We start from the raw sequence: 20,072 nt of genomic DNA, 5'->3' as shown, positions 1-20,072 counted from the left end.
AGGCAGCCCTAAACTTCTTAGTGTTTTCCCAAGGCCAAAATATCGGGATTGAAATTGCGGTTTTTTCTGTTCTACAATTTCGACACAAGTTTCGATAAGACAGATGAACTCCATTGGCTGAACGAATTCGCTTTGTCAAAATGTGGTAAAACGGCCGAGCGCTCGGAAATTGCTAGCCTTTGTAAGCTTTGATGTCACGTGACAGTTACCAACCGAACATGCGTGCTCATAATCTAGCTGTTGTAGTCGCTGGATCACGCTTGGGGCATCGCCGTCGCTCGTCTTCGGGTTTCGTCGTCTGCTAACTCACGGAACTTCGACGTGCGAGCTGATGCGGGTCCGCGCCACTCTCGCATTGCGGATGTCACCACACCAGATATACTGGGGCAACCCGCTGCCCGGATGTATCAGCAAGACCTAGATAGAGAAAGCCTGCTAACTCGTCGACGTGACGTAACTAAGAGTCAGCCAATCAGAATCGTGCTTTCAACGGCGGTAGCCAATCATGAACGGCCTTTCAACGGCGGTAGCCATGGAGATCAACCACCGTCGTCTGCGAGTAGTGATTGAACGTCGCCGCGTAGTAAATGGGAAAAGTTTAAAATAACGCACAAAACGGACCCACATCTGGAAAGCGTGTTTCACTTTATATCTATAGATTCAGGTCTACAGGTTTCAAGTTCGCTGTAATCATTTGCGAGTTCTTGAATTTGAGGGAGAGGATGCAATAAGGAGGCGGCCTTCTGTATATAGGTGGCGTTGGGGCTCCAAAAGCGCCACGTATCGAACATGTAGCTCCTTGTATCGATCAGTAAAACATCCATTTGGGCTTGTTGCTACATTTCCTTGACGATAAAAGCGCTAAAAGAAACAAACACAGACCACACAACATAGAGCACTTTCAACAATTGGTCAAAATGGATGTTTTACTGATCCTTGTACCGAACATGTTCCACCCGATATAAGTGTCACCTCGAGTGGGGCAGGACACTTTGTAACCCAAAGAACCTAAAAACGTCCAGAAAGGTCTGTTGGATACTGTGCTCTCTACAAACAGAGCGTTTCACTTAGTTGTCTCAAAATTATGGCGTTAACAGTATTTAACTTGGGCAAATTTTTGCCACGATTTATGTCGACTATCATCAATTTTCTGTAGAAACAAATTGAGTTTTCTGAAAGTAACTCAAAAATTTGTCAAGTGAACATAACATTCGCCCGCCACAAACAGACAGCACATGTCGCATTCACCCCATTAAAAAATTGTAACACCCTTCATGAAGAGATGCGCAAATTGTTGGCATCGGTGCCCCAAAGTGAACAGATGTCATGTTTGTGCCAAACTTCCACCCTTTACAGTTAAGAAGTTCATTAGTGAAAGTTAATGAGGACAATGCGCCAGGAGGTTGCCTAGCGAGGCAAAAAGGTGGAGCACTTAGCACCATTTATCATCAGTGAAATCAGGCATTTCCCTATTCTTTAAAAGGCACCTGCGCTACCATTTCAGAAAGGCAGCGCATTTGCAACACCAGATCTAGGGTCCCAGGAAAGTGCTGCGCATCGTCTCTTTGCACATAATTTCCGCCGACTGAAGAGACGAAAAGTTGGCCTTTGGCTACCGAGTGTCCTCAATAAAACGTGAGCAAATTTAATAAGTAACAGAAAAACGAGTCATCTGTATTCTAAAGCTCTTACATTACGAGTTATTGAAAATTGCAATGGAATCACATTTCTGCAAAATTGGTATGTAATGAAACGGTGCATTACTGATGTGTCTTTGGTAGTTCCCTTTGTTTCCAAAGAGTGGCTGATGAAATGACTTTCCAGCATATTATACATAGGGAGTAATAATCCTTTGGCTTTCAACTATCTTGGTCAGCTTGCGGAAGCTGTCCGTTTGATCTGTGGGGTTCGGGCATCATCATGATGTTGACATTGTTGAATGCTGAAATGGAGGGCAGTTCGATGGGTGTCAGGAAAACAAACTGGCTGCGCGATTTGCGCCTCGTCATTTCCAGGATCATCTCCAGGCTGACACGTCGTTTGCCCATGTCCTGCAATAAAAGGGACTTTCTTCAGGCCTTCCCCATCTTCCTCAAGAAGGGAGACGACAGTCATTCAAACATGGTCCTGTTTGGCCGCATAGCACACAGGCTATACAGTAAAGAATGGAACCATTACAGGAATATGCTATCTAGGCCAAACTGGACATCGTTTAAATGACCATTGTCACATTGAAAGAAGTCACATGTCAGGTGGACCTGTCCAGCACATCCGTGAATAGGGTTGCCACCAGGCCGGAATTATACCGGCAGGGCCAGTTATTTGCTCGCTCTGCCGGTTACCGGTAGAAAAGTGATACCGGCAGCCTTTTGCTGGTATTTGTGGCTCAAGACCTCTCACATGGGCTTTTTCGGGGTTTTCCCTTCAACATTCCACTACAGCTCGAATAAATCTGGAGCACAGAGCCAACTCCACAGTCACCAGTCATGTTCTTAGTTATTCGTTACAGTCTCGTATTCGGAGGGGACAAGAGCAGTGGTTGTGCAAAGCTGTTGAGCCAGCTAGAATTTAGGCCGTACACAACCACTACGAGATCCCTGCTTGCAAAGAAGGGTTTGTCTGCGTCGATGCGTTTTTCAAAGTGAGTGGCAATCCAATCCGGTTGCTCTAATACAATCCAGTTTGACGTTCATGCCTGTTTATAGCAATTTCTAACGTCAATAATCCAGCCTCAAACAGGAGCATATGTTTCCCCATATTTGAGTGAGCACGCTCGCTCTTTCTGTCACCCACTTGCCCTCTATTCGACCTCCTCTCCTTCAGCCGGTATTTTTTGCTGCGAAAGATAGCAACCCTATCCAGGAATGCAAACAATTACACCAACCCCTCTTCTCGGAGACACCCAAAGAAATTTTGCGCAGAGGCTACAGGCTACTTGGCGGAATCAAGTGAGATACTGTCACTCATTCCTCTTCCTCTGCTTAGGAGGGTTTTCAATACAGTGGGTTGTGTCCATTAAACTTACATTGTGTTTGCTAATTTTCTGTGTGCTGTATCTCTCCCCGTCTCGGGTACTGCCCTCTTGTAGTATAATGCTATCGCATTTCTCCAACAACCTGTACGGCGATTTCTGCCATAATTTTTTTTTCTTCCGGGTGTTTAGGAGAGGTTAGCCAAGACGAAGCTACTAAACAATCTCTGTCGTATGCCCAAGGCCTGCTTGTACGTTTATGTGATATTGAACTACGTAAATTTAGTACATGTGCTCCGGAATTGTCTCATCTCTGCTGTTTGTGTTTGTTCGTAACTCCCAAGACTCAGGGAAATGTTACCAACAGCTAGCCTACACCTGCTTGCATGCACTTTGTTTCATTGTTCTAAACTTTAATGAATTTATCTTTACAACAATTCCTTTTTTGCTGCCTTTCAAGTTTAGTTATAAAAGTGTTCGACTGAATAGTTATTTTCTAACATGCCGCTATTACAGTGAGCACAATCAAAGACGATACATGTACATACCATAAATATATCAAACTCATCCATGACTCTAAAAGGGCATTCCATAGTTTCCCATAGGGCTAGTACAAAGCATACAGTGGAGAATGACCGTTCACCACCAGACAACGCCTTGAGGTCCTGCTGCAGTTGGCTGTTCTCCTCATTGGGCTTCACCTACACATCATCATCATCGTCATCATCGTGACAGGAAAAGAATGTTCCAATATGCTCACCTGAATGTGCAGCAGCTGCTTTGAGTGGTCAAACTCCAAACGTCCCGTAAAATTCTGTTGCAGCAGCGTAGAAGAGAAGATGAGTCTCAACCTGAGCACAGTCTGCTCGCAGAGGACGCAGTATTTCTCACGCCGTTCTTTCATTGTCTCGTGCAGCTTCTGTAGGTGAGAGTAGGTCATTACTTTACATTACAGTCTTACATGGTGGACACATTTTAAAGACTGCGAGATAGTTTGACAATCTCAAGAGCAAGGGCAATGTTTCAAATTAACAGCCAGGGATAATCGGACGAGAAAGCGAAACAAATACGACCTTACTTTGATAAATTCTCTGAGCTTTCCAACGTTGCCTTTCATTTCATCGTACTTTGCTTTGGCCTCTGTGTAGCGGCTCTCCACTGTTTCTCTGGTTCCTATTCTGGATTAAGTTGAATCAATGGGCGCTGGTTCTATAGGCTTGGCAACCATACAAGCAATAAAGCATCCAAACCTCGATGCTTCTTCTTCCAACTGTTCTTTAACAGCCTCAATTTCATTCATTATAGCCGCAACGCTTCTCCGTGTTGAAATCCTGTCTGGAACCACTGCGGACGCTTCGCGAATTAATTTCTGTAAAGCAACGACGATCCTGCTGATTAGACGTCACGCTCGAGAGACGTCAAGGAGAAGTATAAAGCTACGGGGAAGCAAATGTACTTGGATTTTCTTCTTGATGGCTTTCATCTCTAGCTCGACGTCTGCACATCGTTTCTCCGCCTTTGCTATCTGCTCCCTGTGCAATATGTTGATGCTCTTGGCCTTCTGCACCTCAGAGTCTGTCTGGATCAGCTTCTCCTGAAATACTCCCATCAATGAAGACCAAAGTGCAGCAGAACCACAGAGATACAGAAGGCCCCCTTTCCCCCCTTCGCTAAGTGGACGTACATAGTCGCAATTCGTCCGCTACTGCAATTCGCCGTTTTGCGAATTCGAGAGTCCGCAAATAATTGCAGCTTACTTGGAACATGCAGAGCCGAATATTTAGACGAAAAGTACAACACGCTTTCCAGAAAATCAGTGTTGAGAAAGATTGGGGCCATTTTGTGCCTTGTTTCCATGTTTTCCGATTTAGTATGCAAGGACGTTCAATCACCACTCGCAGACGACGGTGGTTCGTTTTCGTGACTACGACCGGTGAAAGAACGTTCGTGATTGGCTGCCGGTGTTGAAAACACGATCCTGATTGGCTGACTCTTAGTTGTTACGTCACATCGACGAGTAAGCAGGCTTTCTCTATCTAGGTGACAGAACCGAGTACCTTTGCTGTGTCAGCGTTTTCCAGTAAAACTCTCCTCGCATCTTCTTTCTTGCGCAGTTCTTCGGTGGCTGCTTTATATGTGGCCCGGATCTCCGAAATATTTTTTCGGGCACCATTTTTCCGGGACTCCAAGATTTGAACTTCGCCGTCCAACTCGATAAGGGCGTCCTCCTATAAGTTATACGGCATTATTTATTCGACGATGAAACGGAGCACAATTTCTGGAAACCAAATCATGCAGATTGTGGTTTCAGAAAGCAATTTTTGGCGAAGAAACCATTGTTCAAGGTTCTCAATGTCTTCTCAACCGGCAAAAGTTAAAATTAGGTACTCGCACGTAAAAGAACGTGCAACTGAGGCTAGAAGTTTCAGATTGTACATTACGTACGCAGCTATTATATTTTCCGTGCAATCTTGCGCAGAAATGAGACAACGGAGCAATCGTTGCTTGACATTGGGAAATGCAGCCTTTTTCCTGTACAAAGGTGGAATGTCAACCATCCGCATAAATATAGCGGCTCAAAACAGGACTTAATTTGGCCTTTTGGTCAATTTTTTGCAGGCGCACTCGAAAGCGTTCTGGCAACATAAAATTAACTAACAAATCTCAACTAGGACTACACATTTTGATCCACAAATACAGTTTTATGAGCGCAGAAAAATCTTCCAATCACACATAGGAGTGTGCTTTGTACGGACCCACCTAGGGACATACAGTCGCTGACCGTTTTTTTCAGTCTCGAACGTCTACCAATGCCACGATTATGTCACGGTGAGGTTTCTTGAATAGAGGTCTATTTTCAGAAGTAGCCCCCCCATTCAATGCCTCCATATCTTTTCCCAACACCATGATAGTGCGAGTGAAGGAAATGACTTCTCAACTGTCACGCAGTCAGCATGCTGTGCTTCTGCTTTTGGTTTGCAATTTACTCCGCAATGATGATGAGTCATGATAATGATGATGATGATGACGATGTCAACTGAGCGGCTAAGAATACGTTCCGGATCTCCCTGAAATGCAACGCAGCACCCCTAGCATAACCCCCCGTAACGTAAGAAAAAAATGTGATGTCCCGCTGGCTAAACAGCGGCCAGAACACGTGGAGGGAACATATCGGGACAATTTTTGGCAACATTACGCGTCACCATTCCGCAAATCGGCTTCACCTAACGCCTGTATTGCTTTAGGAGAAGCTCGATTTAGAACCCGTTGCGCGACTCGCGGGTGGAAAGCACGTGCTGGGCCTTTTCAATCATCTTGCAAATTTGGGCAGCATTGATCTAAAAGAGACACACAAAAGCGTTAGAACCAACCTCTTCCACCGACAGTTTTGAAAAATGAACAGTCACTATCAATTTTTATTTTTGCAAAATTTGTTTACTACAAATTTCGGATTGGCATTGGCAACTATGGTATACGTGGCATAAAATTTCGGCACTCCTGTTAAGCCAAACAAATTTCTGCTGTCCCTTTGTGTTCGTCTTAAAGAGAGTTTACGACGCATTTACACAGAATGCCTTTTTAGCGTCATTCGTTCAATGAAAACTTGAACAGATACCCCCAAATTGGAGCGGTTTCAAGGGTAGCTCCATATTCAAGGGCTTACAAGGTCTTGAAATACGTGGACTTCCAGACTCAAGGGTTTTCAAAGGTTTCAGCCCTGTATGATCAGCACACGCCTTACTACCCCGGACAAAATTCTTAAAAAAATAAATAAAAGGCACACATTGGTACGATATCAAGTAACAACTTACTAAGGTGGCAATGTTGGTCGGTTCAGGATCCTCAACCCTTCGAAGCTCTACGGCACGAGATCGCAAGTCCACGTCCTCCTGTCGTAGTTTCTCCAATTGCTTGGCTAATGAACAGGCCTCCTTACGATGTTGCATGAGGCTTTCCTGGTCAGTCTTGAACATTGATTCCAGCTCGTTTGATCGCTTCTCAATTTCTGCAAGCTCTACAGACTTTTCCCTAGAAAGAAAGAACAAAACTGTAATACTTGGGCTTCCTTGGTGAACTAGATGTACCTAATTTGATCATCAACGCCCACTTTGAGGAGCTCGGCACGATTCTTTGTGGCCGAGTAGTATCTGAAACTTGGTGCCGGGTACAACTGGTCTCCCTGTGTGGTGAAGGCTTCCCAACAGTTTTTCGGCACAGTTTCAATGTGCATTAGGGCCTTCCGTGCTTCATGATTGGTAGGTATCAGCGCTATCTTTTCTATTGAGCGCTGAAATTGGATGCAGCAGTTAATGAAAGTTTTTTTTTATGATAAGAGGAGAGGTTATCGCTCACCTGGTCAATGAGGCAGTTAATCACATCTGGATCCTCAATATCTAGGTTTTCCAGTACACTTATGTACCTTTTAGAATGGACTGCCTCGCGCCGATAGTCGTAAACCTGCGGAAAAGAGGTAGGTCAATGAAATCCCATGGCAGACAACTTCACGTTACTTGGGCTTACCCTATGTATTAACTTATGCGCTGAAAGAGACATCTGCAAAACTGGAGCTCACATTAACGCTAGGACATCCTATTAGAAATTGTCACGTTGGAAGGACAACTATTCAGGGTGACATCCATTTGACGAGGTAATTTGCTATTGCTCCATGCCATTGTGAGCTTAGAACATGCATCCGAACGTACGTAAGATATATTCTGAAGTGTGGAAATGTCCTCACACGAAAAGTGGCAACGTCCCAAACTTTATGGGGCTTTGCTGTGGATCACCATAATCCAAATGGGTAGATGGGTGCCTTTCAGATTATTTTTATTCATTCGTACATGCATGAAATTACATTTTACATGAAGGATGGAGAAATTGGCAGAGTACCTCCACGCTTGTTCTGCAGAAAGAATCTGAACATGGCAAAATTAAGGGAAACAAAAAATTGAATTTATGGAAGTCTATTCTACTGGAAACAACGCAAATAAGATGGTGTAGATGCAAGATAGCTGGTGGATAAACTCCGTGACAGGCGAGCCTGAGGACGTGTAACATCAGGCTCGCCTATCATGGAAACAACATGAACATGAATTGTCTCCATCTCATATAGGTCCTTACCTTTCCCATGTAAGAACTAACAATGATGGGAGGCTTCCGCTCGTTTCCCATCACCTGCCCCATAATCATGCGCAACATCCGAGAGTCCTGGTCGTTGTCACAAAGAAAAGCACGGAGGACGTTACGCAGACACGATTCGGTTGCCAGGTCCCACTGAGAGTCCTTCAGCTTCAACAGAGATCCTAGCAGAATCAATTTTAAGAAACTTGGCTCAAAAAAGCACTTCCGCATGATGAAGCAAAAATGTAAGTCATTGGACCTTTTTTCCAAACCCAGTCCTGACCGTGACCGACGGGCTCGCACCGTTTGTGCAGTGTCCCCACTTCTGTTGGCCCCATCCAGCGCCATCTATTAGACACAGAGGTAACCTTGTCTGGCACACTCAAGGTTATGTACATAAGTAGTTGCGAAAAAGGTCCATTGACTTAGTTTTACTTAAATGGGTATTTGACGGTGCAAATTGAACATCTGTATGTAACGAATGGATAAGTAAAAAAATCCAGAAAACTTGAAGGGAACATTTGGGTAAGCTCACTCCAGCTGGTATTCCTCGAACGCAAATGAAAAGTGTACGTATTTATTCTACATGCACATCCTGTTAGCATCATTTCAGTGTGTGCAACTCAGAAGAAAAAGAGCAAAAGCTAGGAGTGTAACTCATCACTCTTCTCAATACAGCACAATCCCATTAATTCAAAAACTCCTAATTCAAACTTTCAAATAATCTGAACCAGCGCTTGCGTTCCGTTGAAGTCACGCGTATTTCTATGGGAAAGAATGCTTGGTAGTTCAAACCACGACCTACTAGATTATAACGACCATGTCACAATCAGAAAACCCTATGAGGAGCCTGTCCGCACGATCCGCCAGGGGTGCTACTGATTGGCACAACACGATTGGACGACGGAAATTTGAATTCTCAACGCGCAGAAGCGTGTGTACGACTACCGTAGCAGACGACAGCGATAGCCCCTATGAAAACGCGTAGAATGATGATGATAATCAACCTCAGAATGAAACATCTGTGGAACGTCCACCGCTTGTGCAGAAATACTAAGGTAAGCTGAAGTACAAAGTATTGCAGAAGCTGAGGAAGCAATAACTGGGACGATGAGCAGCGCCACCGCTACCTTCCAAAAATGCGGCGCTGGGAAGGGGTACGCACGACATGGTCGTTATAATCTAGTAGGTCGTGGTTCAAACATATCAACGTGCACCACGGCTCATTACAAGAAGGTTGCCCAGCTGCTGTGTCTGGGACATGTTAACTTATTAAATGTTAAATCTGCATATTACTTATAAGGCTATCACTCATAAAAACGATACTTGCGCCAGAGGAAAGAGGTACAACGAACGAATCGCTGTAATGGTGTGCGCAAACAAGTGGAATTCGTTATCGTCGATATATATATTTTTAAAAATCTGTTTGCCTTTAGCTGGGACACCCTGTATATGATACACTAGCACGAGTGCACATGTTCTTCCAATCACAGCAGCCCTTCTAACATGATCGAGCGAAGTAGGCAAAACGAGTCTAGAGCTCTCCGCGAAATTGGCCATGTCTCATGGAACCTGCTGTTTCCCTCAGAATCGTCTGTTTTTCGTGGAATATTTGATATCTCACAGAATTATGTAAGGACTTCAACCCGTCAGTGACATTTTCGCGGGTTAAACCTGATCAGTCGTGACCGCAATGCCTGACACGACTGGTAATGGCGACACCACTTACACAGCCGAATGTACCGCGCCAAAAGAAAATTTAACGACAGCGACTCCCGGAGAGAGATTGACAAAGTTCAGTCTAGATTTCTTTACACACCCAAAAGTTCCAAAAGGCTGGAAAAGCATGTGGGATACTTCGGTGTGCGATGTTGGGAGAATGGTGCACTTTTTTTCTCGCACGGAATACCACAGATTTGTAAATCTGTGAACTTTCCACCAAACTTAAATGTTCCACTGCAGAAGGGCTTTCAACGTGTCTATTCAGTGAAAGTTGTAGTTCATATCCGCGTTCTACGTATATATGTAGAAAAGGGGCCACAAAACTACCGTCTGTTCCTGGAATTTTGTGCAAGCGACGAACTGTAGGATATATTCGATAGACTTTGGTCACGGATGAAAAAATCACAAAGTTTCACCTTCGGGGGAAAGATGTTCACGAGGGAGAGGGGCCGTTTTGTGACCGGTCTCTGCAGCCAGCGTCATGCCGCAGAATACCACAACCTTTACTATGTAACGTACCCTCGGTGGGTAACTACTTGGCTACTTGACTTTGCTGTAGTAGCAGCAATTATATTTTTCACAAATTGCGAAACATGCAAGCGATCACAAAATGTTGCTGCTTTTCGTGCTTTTCTCCTACGTGACCAGTTCATCGCAGAAACACGAGACCCGCCAGTGTCCTTTCCAGTCAAAACTCCTTACAATGGAGTTCATTTCCCATCTCTTGCGTGCATGGAAATATGTTTTCTTTGACAATTTTCGGAAAGACGCATCGCAAAATTAGCATACTTAGGATGCTTGTAGCGCAAGAGTGTGAGAAACATTATGCTATCAGTTTCTCGTGTGTTGTAGGCACAGTTGTACTACTTCTGTTCCCCTAACACACACACATCTTCCATTCATCCTGCTTTCGGTCAACAAATTGCAATACAGCCTCGAGTTCTCTTTCGCAAGTGCACACTGGTATTTAGATACCATCGAAGAAAAGGGGGTGAACTCACTTATTGCATATAGATGTTCAATTGGTTGTCAGAGATAAAAAAATCAGGTCAACAACCCACCACATCAACACCCAAAACAGCAGAGGACGAGATAACTTACCCAATGGCCCTTTGGGGGGTTTTCTGAACTTTCTGGCCCGAATGGCAGTTTCAATAGCTTGCAGAAGCTTCGGCATGCTGGCCCCATACCTCTGCAGGTGGTTGCTCTTGCTGGCCTGAAGGTTGCGGATGGTGGCCACAAGAGCAGTCTTGCGCTCTTTCAGCTCACACTGCTCGCTTCTGCGGCGCACAGTTCACACCCTTCACTCAAACGATCATTTCAAAGCCACTGCCATGCACTGACCGTATCATGTGAAGCTTCTGAGAGCCTGCGCTCTCGTTCCCTTTCACTTTTTCTAGGAGGTGTTCCGCAGAGTGCATCTCTGAGCGCAACGCCCCTAGACGTTCTTCCATTTGGCTCAGCTGCTTCTCTCGGCGGTCCCTCTCGCGGGCAGTTCGGTTTCGATCCCTGCAAATTACAATCGTCCTCTGCTATTTGTATCCAACAGGCTACGTCCAACTAGCTTACACGGATCGCAGTTCATCAATTCTGTCCTTGAGGATGGTGCTCTCTTTCTTCTTCTGATGAATCTCACGTTCAATTCTCTGAGTCCCAGCCTGTCATCAAACGTGTTATTGGTCGTGGCATACACAAACCAAAACGGGGCTTCACCTCACACTCCTTTAGTTTTTCCCTCGAAGCCAAGCACTGTTTTCGACAGGATGAAATCTCAGGTTGGGTTTCTTGTATCCGTTTCATGACGTCATTCAACTCTTGCTGCAATGTCTGCTGTTCCTCAGATCGGGACTTTACTCTGTTCTGGAAGAAGATTTATTCCACGAGGGGTTTGTATGATGCAATGTGCTGGTAGACAGTTTGATATTACGATTCTATGAGACACTTGGGTGTCCTCGATCAGAAATGTAGGGTGTACAGCACCTTCAGACTCCATAAAATTAAAAACGTTTATTTGCCAAAGCAGTCCACAAATGTACGCTGCCATTTGTGGACTCAAATGCCAGTGGACAGAGATGTTGCTGCTATCTGGCTCATGGGTTGTGCCCTTCTCACCCTGGCTACAGGTGATATCAACATTCAATTGAATTTCAGCTAGTTTTTTTCCCTTCTTCATTTCCATTCCATAAACAATGAAATGTGCAAGAGTTCCTAGGTCAAAAGTAACTGACACCAACTACCGCCATAACATTGCCAGATACACACCGGTGGGACCTTTGAACATGGTAGATTAGGTGAAACTGAATTCAGGGGTTTCAAATGAATGTGAGGCTATTGTAGTAATCTGGAGGACAAAGTGAGTGCACCTGTCAAGTTCTCCAACAGTCAAGGCATACACTCGATAATCGACTAAAGTGCAACCACCTTCCAATTTACTATTTCGAAGTAAAAAGAAAATTTTCATTACCTCCAACTTATGGACCTTTTCTTTTAACTTTTCCATGCTGTGGATCTCTCTACGGCAGACATTCTCTTTCTCCTGAAAAACCTACGGACAATTTTGGCACACAATTAAATGGCACATTTTAGCGGACCACATTTATTCAAAGTCAGCTGGTCCCACCAAATTTCTGACAAGGGAGCTTTAGGAACTCAGATTCAATCGAAAAATAAATAAATATTCGATAGACTTTTGTCAGTAACAAAAAAAATCACCGGGTTTCACTTTTGGTGCAAAGCTGTTCGCGAGAAAGAGGGGGAAAATTATCGGGGTCGTTTTATGACCAGTCATTGCGGGAGATTTCGCAGATTTCTCTGCAGCCAACAGTACGTCGCAGAATACTGCAACTTTTACTGTGTAACGTACACTTGGTGGGTAACTACTTGGCTACTTGGTTTTGCTGTAGCAGCAACAGTCATTTTTTCAGTAATTGTGAAACGCACGACAGATTACGAAAGTGGCTGCTTTTCGAGCGCTTCTCCTACATGACCAGTTCTTCGCATTAACATGAGAGACCCACTGGTGTCTTTGCCAATCAAAACTCTTTACAATAGTGTCAATTTCCTTTCTCTTCTACGCATAACAATAAAATTTTCTCGTCAATTTTCAGAAAGATGCGTCACAAAATTAACGTTCGTAGGACACTTGTAGCGTGAGAGCACCGCTACAATTATACCACCAGTTTTTGATATGTTGTAGGACAATCCTTGCGCAATATCTGTAATAAAATTGGCAGTCATCCATCCTTGACCACAGCTGACGCAGCAATGTTTCAATGGAATGCTGGTGCAGCCACATTACTGGAAAATTAACAGGAGCTACAACAGCCAAACCAAATATCCAAGTAGTTCCCCACCAACTGTACGTTGCACAGTAAAAGCCGTTGTCTTCTGCAATGCGCAGTTCTCTACAGGGAAATGTTAAATATGGCAGCCATGGTAAGAACAACAGCCTGTAATGCAGTTAGAGCGGTTCCGAAGGACTGCGCAGGAAAAACAGCGGCAGCTGCTGGTTAACGGACGGCGAAGCAGTTGGTTAGATTGGTGCACAGGGGCAGAAGCCTCGACAGACACACGAAACAACAGTAACACTGTGCCATCTCTTAGGAAATGCCTGCCCTCTGCATCCAGGAGGTGGAGCCTGCCTCTCACTTGGTCAGCAAACTCAAGGATAGTCATATTATCATTAGCAGTGCATAATAGCAAAATCCATAGTACGGTATATAAGCCTGAGTGCTGGACAAACGCTGAAGACAAGGAGTTTGTCTACTAGCTTTCCTGCATATATGTTGCTGGTCACAAAACAACCCCAATAATTTCACCCCCCTTCTCTCGTGAACGGCTTTGCCCCGAAGGTGAAACTGGAAAATTTTTTCATCACTGACCAAAGACGAGTTTTTTTTTTTCGATCAAATTGAAGATCCTATGGCTCCTCGCTTTTTTGGAATTTGGTGGAACTAGCCAGTCGAATCACTGTGGAACCATCCCTCCAAGCTATTGGACCAAGCAGGTCACCTGTTCCTCTTGCGCCACTTTGGCCCAGAGTACTTCCATCTGCAAACGTTCCAGTTTGTGCTGCTGGTCGTCCATACTTTGCAGGTGGCGCCACTGCTTCTCGTAACGTTTCATTTCACACTCCACATCTGGAAGCAGCTACGAGGCCAAAAAGAGTAAAAACTATTAACGTCTCTTAACGATAGGCTCTTTAAAATATAAAGAACGGCAATTTTTATATATTTTTCAAAAATTGCGCGTTAGCACAGCAAAGCAACTGTGGCTCTGAGCGGGGTATAGATATGAATAGAGGGAGAGAGGTCGGCAAGAAGATCGCGGACAGAAGGGTTAGTATGCGTCCTGGGGCAACTTCAGGGGGAACTGTGCCAATGAGTCGAGCTTCGCCTGGAAAGTACGCTGGAAAACCTCAGACAGCACAGCCAGTGCAACCAGTACCCGGATTCAACCCGCATCACATCCCAGTCTCGGCGTGGAACGTAATCATCCTAACCACTACGCCAGACAAGGTAGTAGAATAAGGCAAACAGTGACAACAGTGACAAAGCCAACAGATGGTTGCTGTAGTTAGCTACGACTAATTTCAGGAGACGCTACTGGAGAAGAATGCAGGAATGGAACAAATGCTGCGGGCGTCTAAATGGCACCTTTCTTTCCATGAGTAAGGTCCTCTCACTTCTCCTGTTAGGGAGTGATGTCACGCTGATGTCGTTGTCGCCGGGGCTTCCGCAGCTGCGGAAGCAGCGCTCAAATATAAGCACTCTCCTCATCACTGTAGTGGTGGTGGTGATGGTGAAAGTGCTCGCCGCTGTCGGTCTCACAGAGGTGGGTGACATCGCGACTGATGCCCCCACCACTGATTTCAGCATCAAATTATGTTGAGTAAGAAGAACTAGCCTCCGTTCTGGTTGAGAGACAGACATCGAATGCCTCGTTTATTACTCAACGCGAGCTCAGTTCGTCCCCCCGTCTTCCTCCTCTAATCAACCGATCTTCAACACTTGGAAAGTGCACACCGTACCTTCTTAATTTTTAGTAGACGCAATATTAAATATAATTTTAGCGCGAATTCACTACATAGGTGTTGGGACATAGTGTGTCATCTTCCCAGTTAAATTGACGGTATGGTCCAGACCACCCTAGCTTCAGGAGGGTTGGGATCAGGATAGAGTCAGTGAGGCATGCGATCCTGACGTTTTAGTGACGCACCAAAGTAGGTTGGCTCTTCTGCCAACATGCTTTAAATTATATCTCGCCAGAAGGTCCTTTAAGTGCATCACATTAGCCTAAGCTCCGGGAGCAAAATTAAGCGTCTTTTGTAGCGAATGTTACACTTTTCATTGTGCTGCACCTGCACCGGAGGTTCGTTAAGAATCCAGAGTGGAATGCTGCACACGATGGGTGTGATGGATTGAGGAAGGGGTTCATGGTAACCCAAGCATCTTAGAACCCATACAGAAATGCGTACCTTCTCTTTTCGGCCCACTTCAAGCTCCGTCCCAGTGCACTCTTCTTCAATCTTGCGATAATCCATCTTCAGCTTCTCAAGCTGCGTTGCTTTCATGAAAAACTACGCAAAAATGTAAAACAAAATGCTGCACATCAGCTACGCTAATTGTTCTTGCATAAAACTACGAGTCTGTATTGTACCGCAACCAAAAATGCATAGTTTATGGATGATCTCCGGCAGTAGGAACAGCAATACGCAAATGTATACCAAAAGTATGTCCTCTTTAAGGAGCACTGAAGCGATTTTTTTTTCGGTTTGGCTCTGGCGTGTCCTGCGACAATAAAATGAACACCCGCGAATAAAAAGCTTCTTCGCTTTATCTATCTACTTGATGTCGAATTTTATTTCATGCTTTGCTGCAATGAGGGTTGGGTGAAAGCAAACGAGGCTTTGTGGTATAAGAGCTGAGAAGAAAGACACCAGGACTTGTAGACGTCACGACTGCTTTCTCAGAGTGTGTTTGTAAATTTGATTGCACGGTGGCAATACGCGAGACAGCAAAAATATTTTGCACGATGGCTACTGATGGACGGCTTGATGAATGAACCACGTTAGATGTAACCTTGTTGCTCATTTCAGAGCTTCCCAACAAAATGGCTGTACTCACACAATACTTGTCACGTGGACTCTTGCTCTGCAGGAAACTCCTGCTGGTCTCCTGATTCAGGATCATCACAGGATTGTCTATCTGAATATTAGTATCTCATTTTAGTTCACAGCAATAAGTCTTTGAGAAATTTCCCTCCCTGAGAGTCTGACCTGCACGTTGAAGTGGTCCAAAACAGAAGTTAGTTCTTCACGCTTTGAGGAAACAAGGGTGCCGTCTGCCGCTTTTATCTTGTAGTTGGAGGCTCCCGCATGATTGACGCGACGCTGCACAATGATCGAGGGACCGTAGATGTTTGGCCGATATGCATCGGGTCCCTTGTTGCTCAACTGCACCGTTATTTCAGCAGCCCTAAATTGGAAATGTTAAATTGCATTGTGTCACAGTGCTTGGACCCTGTCAGTAGATTGCCAATTACCTAGGGCATCATCGCTAAATATGCCTCAAAGCTCATTCCAACTCAACATCATTATCAAATTATTGTTCGGTGCAAATAACTGTGCGTCATTGTTAGAGCCTCAAGTTTTAGGGTTTAACCCGATTTTTACCCGGCAAATTGCCCTCACTAAGACGTCTGTAGCAAATGCAGTTACATTACCGTTTGTATCAAACCAGTACACTTACTTTGAGCAACTGAGCCAGATTTCTTCCCAAGTCTAGCACACTGGAAGGTTTTCCACCCGAATTCGCAACAATTTAGAGCACATGTTGATTCACCCAACTTCAACCCCAAATTTAGAAAAAAATACTTCCCAACAAATTTAGGCTCTAGTCATTGCAAGTTGATTGGGTTGACTGTGATATTGATGAGCTTATGACCAGGACTGGCAAGATTAAATTATGGGTCCCGGGGATGGGTCTTGCCCGGGCCCCCTTAGTCACGTCTCGGTAACGTAGTAGAAGTACTTAAAGTAAAGCACAAAGCACTTGGCATGAATGATACCTGAAGTACAGTACAAAACACCACATTTTAAATGTACTTAAAGTAAAGTAAAAAAAAAAAAAAAAAACTGGGATGTGGGTAAAAGCGCTAAAACAGAAAGGGACGAAACCCAAACACTGAGCGCAAGTTTTTAGCGCTTTTACCCACGTCAATGATTCACCAATAGGCCCAAAAGGCAGTGGAAAAAAAAGAGAATTGTACCTTAAAAGTAGTTGTCAAGCGCACTTCAACCAAGTTAACGTATTAATCTAACCAAGCTGGTACATCTTCAAGAGGGAAAACTTGCATTTATGTGCAAGTAAAAAAAAAGAAAAAAAAGAAAAAGAAGAAAAGAAGTGACTAAGGCAGTCTGGTGTGTTGCATCTCTTCCTAGTCCAACTCTTTTTTTCACTGTGCATAACACCACATATCACCGTTCGGCGATGACAAAACTAAAAATTTAATAAACTGCTCATGTTTAGATTGGCCAAATGCCAATGTAAACATTTTTTTTGCAAATGTTAGTTCTGAAGCCCAGCTGGTAAAGAATTTACGCAGGCGCATAATTTCAGTCTACAGCTGCTCAAGCAACCAGCTGTGCCAGTGGAAAGTATTTTCTATTTCTAGTTTATTCATCTTCGCATCCCTTTGTACGCAATTAAAAAAGGGCAAGCCATTTTCTTGTTCAAAAATACTGCTTAGAGAAAACTTACTTCATATTTTTTATTTTTTATCTTTGCATTTCCATTCGGGTACTGGACAGGAAAGTACTAGACAATTGAAATATGGCAGCAACCACTGAGGCTTGCGTTGTATTTGTGAGTTCCAGTCTCAGAACAATACAAGCAAAGTACAAGTACTCAGAAATGTAAAAGTGGTTCTTGGTACTTGAGGCATCATCCATCACTGCAAGTCAGACAGAAAACTACAAGTGATCACTGTCCTTACTGCAGGCTCACCAAGAGATTATTTCCCCTTTTAAACAGTACAATAGCTTTGTTCCGTATGTTCCATACATAAATCCAACCCTTTCCTGAATGCAAACCGGCTTGAACCAATAGGAATGCCCTTGCAGCTGGACGGAGATGAACTCTAATCAAACACATAAACTTTTGATTCAACACCCTGCCACTTTGACCCAATAACTCCCGAATTAATCCGATGATGTAGGAAAAAAGAGAGGCATGGACAAAAAAGGGACAACATATACACACAGATCCTTAGATAGATTTTGCTGCAAAATAAATCTCTTTGATGCGTCTGTGTTTTCCTACATCACGAAGTACGAGCTTGCCCGCACCCTATGTTTACTCTCACGAATTAAACTCACAAAGTGAATTAGAAAACGTTAACCTCGGAATATGTGCCCAATTTATGATGCTGAATTGTGGATTGCAGTTAAGAATTGGCACTGACCTTTTACCAGTCTCAACGAGAGTTTTCACATTTGTTCCTCGACAGGCTGTGGTTGCTTTTCCACCAAGGCCCACAATAAGCGAAGTCAAGATTGCACTTTTGCCACCTGCAATCCAAGTACAATGTAAATATGCAACATTACAATATGTCCCGTAAAACCAATAAAAGGTCTATTTGCCACTCGATCATAACTGATAAATCCGCTTGGACTGTGACTTACTTCCGTTCCTGCCAACGATAAAGTTGACCCGCTCTGCAAACTTGAAGTCCAGTTTCGAGTGACACATGAAGTTCTTGAGGCTGATAGACTCAATTGTTCCTATGCCAGTGCTTTCCAACTGCAGAAACAAAAATAACTATGTAAACTAAACAAATGTGTGTATTCAGTGTTGGAAAGCTACCTGACTGCACTGGGTCGGTGAATCCCGGGCTCTTTTGCACGGAGTATGGCGCGAGAGGCTCGGGGAGGACTCCTTGCGTCTTTTTCTTAACATAATTGTGCTATCTTTTCATCTCTGATTAGAAAAATTAGCACGATGAAACATCATTGAGAAATGCCACAGCAAAGAAAACTTTTCATGGGATCACGCAACAGTAGATTATCACGTGTTCAATTTCTGTTCCCTCATACACAGCATTGAGGTTTCTACACTGCCCCCACTCTCTTTCCAATTTATCAATTGCACTGGCCTAATGAAAATAATTCAGATGGAGGATATATGTGTCTCCTTGTTGGAGTGAAGGCAGGTAGTGACCATGACTTCAGATCTTTCCATTGTAAAGATGGGTTCACATAGGCAGTTGAAATTAAAGTTTACAAACGTACTCAACGCAACTCAAACTTCTCAAACTCGCACCCAAACGTGCTCGTAAAGGCGCACGTAGAGATCAAATCCCGCTCATTTCAACCAAAGTTTAGAAAATAGTTTGGATTATTAGTTAAGAAATTCGTTGTCTACATTTAAGTCCTGCCAAATTATGGCGCACAAAAAGTGCACTTAGTAGGCTTGCGCTAGTATTTTTATCCAGTGTCAACTATATAATTCGACTAGTTCATCATTGATTACATGTGGGTAAGCCAAACATGTTTGGTTCCCAATCGAGTTACCCTCCCGTAGCCTACCTCATCCGCGCGGAAAACAAAAGGGAACCACGACCGAGGCGATCACGTGTCCACGACAAGTACCCGATTATTGAGAGACTGCGTCGCTTGACACAGAATGCAGTCACAATTTATTGGCTAAGTGTACGCGCAAACAGTTGTCCCGTTTGAGAAGACAGTATACGCGCCACAGAACGCCATTGCAGAGTCTATGCAGAAAGTACGCACAACTAGTGTAGAAAACATGTACTACAGGAGAGACAGAAAACATCCACACCAAGTCATGTCATACACTAGCTCGCTTGCCTTTGCCTCCTACTCTTGTGTGCAACTTGGGTGCCGACTTGTGGTTGAACAAGATGGAAACACTTACGTGCGTGCTGTAAAATGTGAAAGATAGGCGGCAACCGCCAAAAAGTTTCACTAGTTAATCCCGCGGCCCGTCGCGCCGCTGTTCTCTGGATTGGATTACTGTGGCTTCGGCTATCACACCTGTAACACAGAGTGGCCAGCTTGGATAAACAAATCACTCCCAGGCTATGTGGTATCCATTATTGTATCTTCGTGCGATCTCATAAAGTGCTATCTGTGAAAGAGAGCCCGTTGTCGCGTCTAAACCATAAAGATTTCTTGTCCTGCATGAATGGAGAGATGCACATTGGAGGAAGTCAAAAGCAGCTTTTGGTCAATATT

At 44.1% G+C, this 20,072-nt stretch overlaps 1 protein-coding gene across 3 annotated transcripts; it reads right to left on the bottom strand.

Moving 5' to 3' along the window:
- Positions 1–1,620: 1,620 nt before the first annotated feature.
- On the bottom strand, positions 1,621–19,866 carry LOC135398755 (structural maintenance of chromosomes protein 6-like). 3 transcript variants are annotated; one of them, XM_064630183.1, is made up of 24 exons: positions 19,686–19,866; positions 18,679–18,792; positions 18,498–18,615; positions 18,278–18,383; positions 16,092–16,290; positions 15,940–16,020; positions 15,291–15,392; positions 13,826–13,963; positions 12,279–12,359; positions 11,528–11,674; positions 11,384–11,472; positions 11,159–11,323; positions 10,916–11,094; positions 8,093–8,274; positions 7,325–7,429; positions 7,057–7,259; positions 6,784–7,000; positions 5,029–5,199; positions 4,428–4,565; positions 4,222–4,340; positions 4,050–4,149; positions 3,732–3,890; positions 3,520–3,672; positions 1,621–2,051 (listed from the first exon to the last, which is right to left on the bottom strand). In XM_064630183.1, the coding sequence occupies exons 2-24, from the start codon at positions 18,769–18,771 to the stop codon at positions 1,860–1,862; spliced, it is 3,237 nt and encodes a 1,078-aa protein (XP_064486253.1). In that variant the 5' UTR covers positions 18,772–18,792; positions 19,686–19,866; the 3' UTR covers positions 1,621–1,859. The 3 variants fall into 3 exon arrangements, with proteins under 3 accessions (XP_064486253.1, XP_064486254.1, XP_064486255.1); XM_064630184.1 differs by having other exon boundaries at positions 19,753–19,865; XM_064630185.1 differs by lacking the exon at positions 19,686–19,866 and adding an exon at positions 19,401–19,661.
- Between the last annotated feature and the right edge of the window lie 206 nt (positions 19,867–20,072).

This window comes from Ornithodoros turicata, chromosome 6 (genome assembly GCF_037126465.1).
Source record: "Ornithodoros turicata isolate Travis chromosome 6, ASM3712646v1, whole genome shotgun sequence".
Lineage (NCBI taxonomy): Eukaryota > Metazoa > Arthropoda > Arachnida > Ixodida > Argasidae > Ornithodoros > Ornithodoros turicata.
This window is presented reverse-complemented; position numbering and strand designations above follow the sequence as displayed.

What these genes read in the sequence shown, in the direction of transcription:
- LOC135398755 (XM_064630183.1), bottom strand. Translation starts at nt 18,771, where the DNA reads ATGTTAAGAAAAAGACGCAAGGAGTCCTCCCCGAGCCTCTCGCGCCAT. An exon ending in ACCCCCCAAAGGGCCATTGG is followed by an intron (nt 8,275 to 10,915) that starts GTAAGTTATCTC and finishes TGATTCTGCTAG; the next exon opens with GATCTCTGTTGAAGCTGAAG. An exon ending in CCATCAAGAAGAAAATCCAA is followed by an intron (nt 4,341 to 4,427) that starts GTACATTTGCTT and finishes GTTGCTTTACAG; the next exon opens with AAATTAATTCGCGAAGCGTC.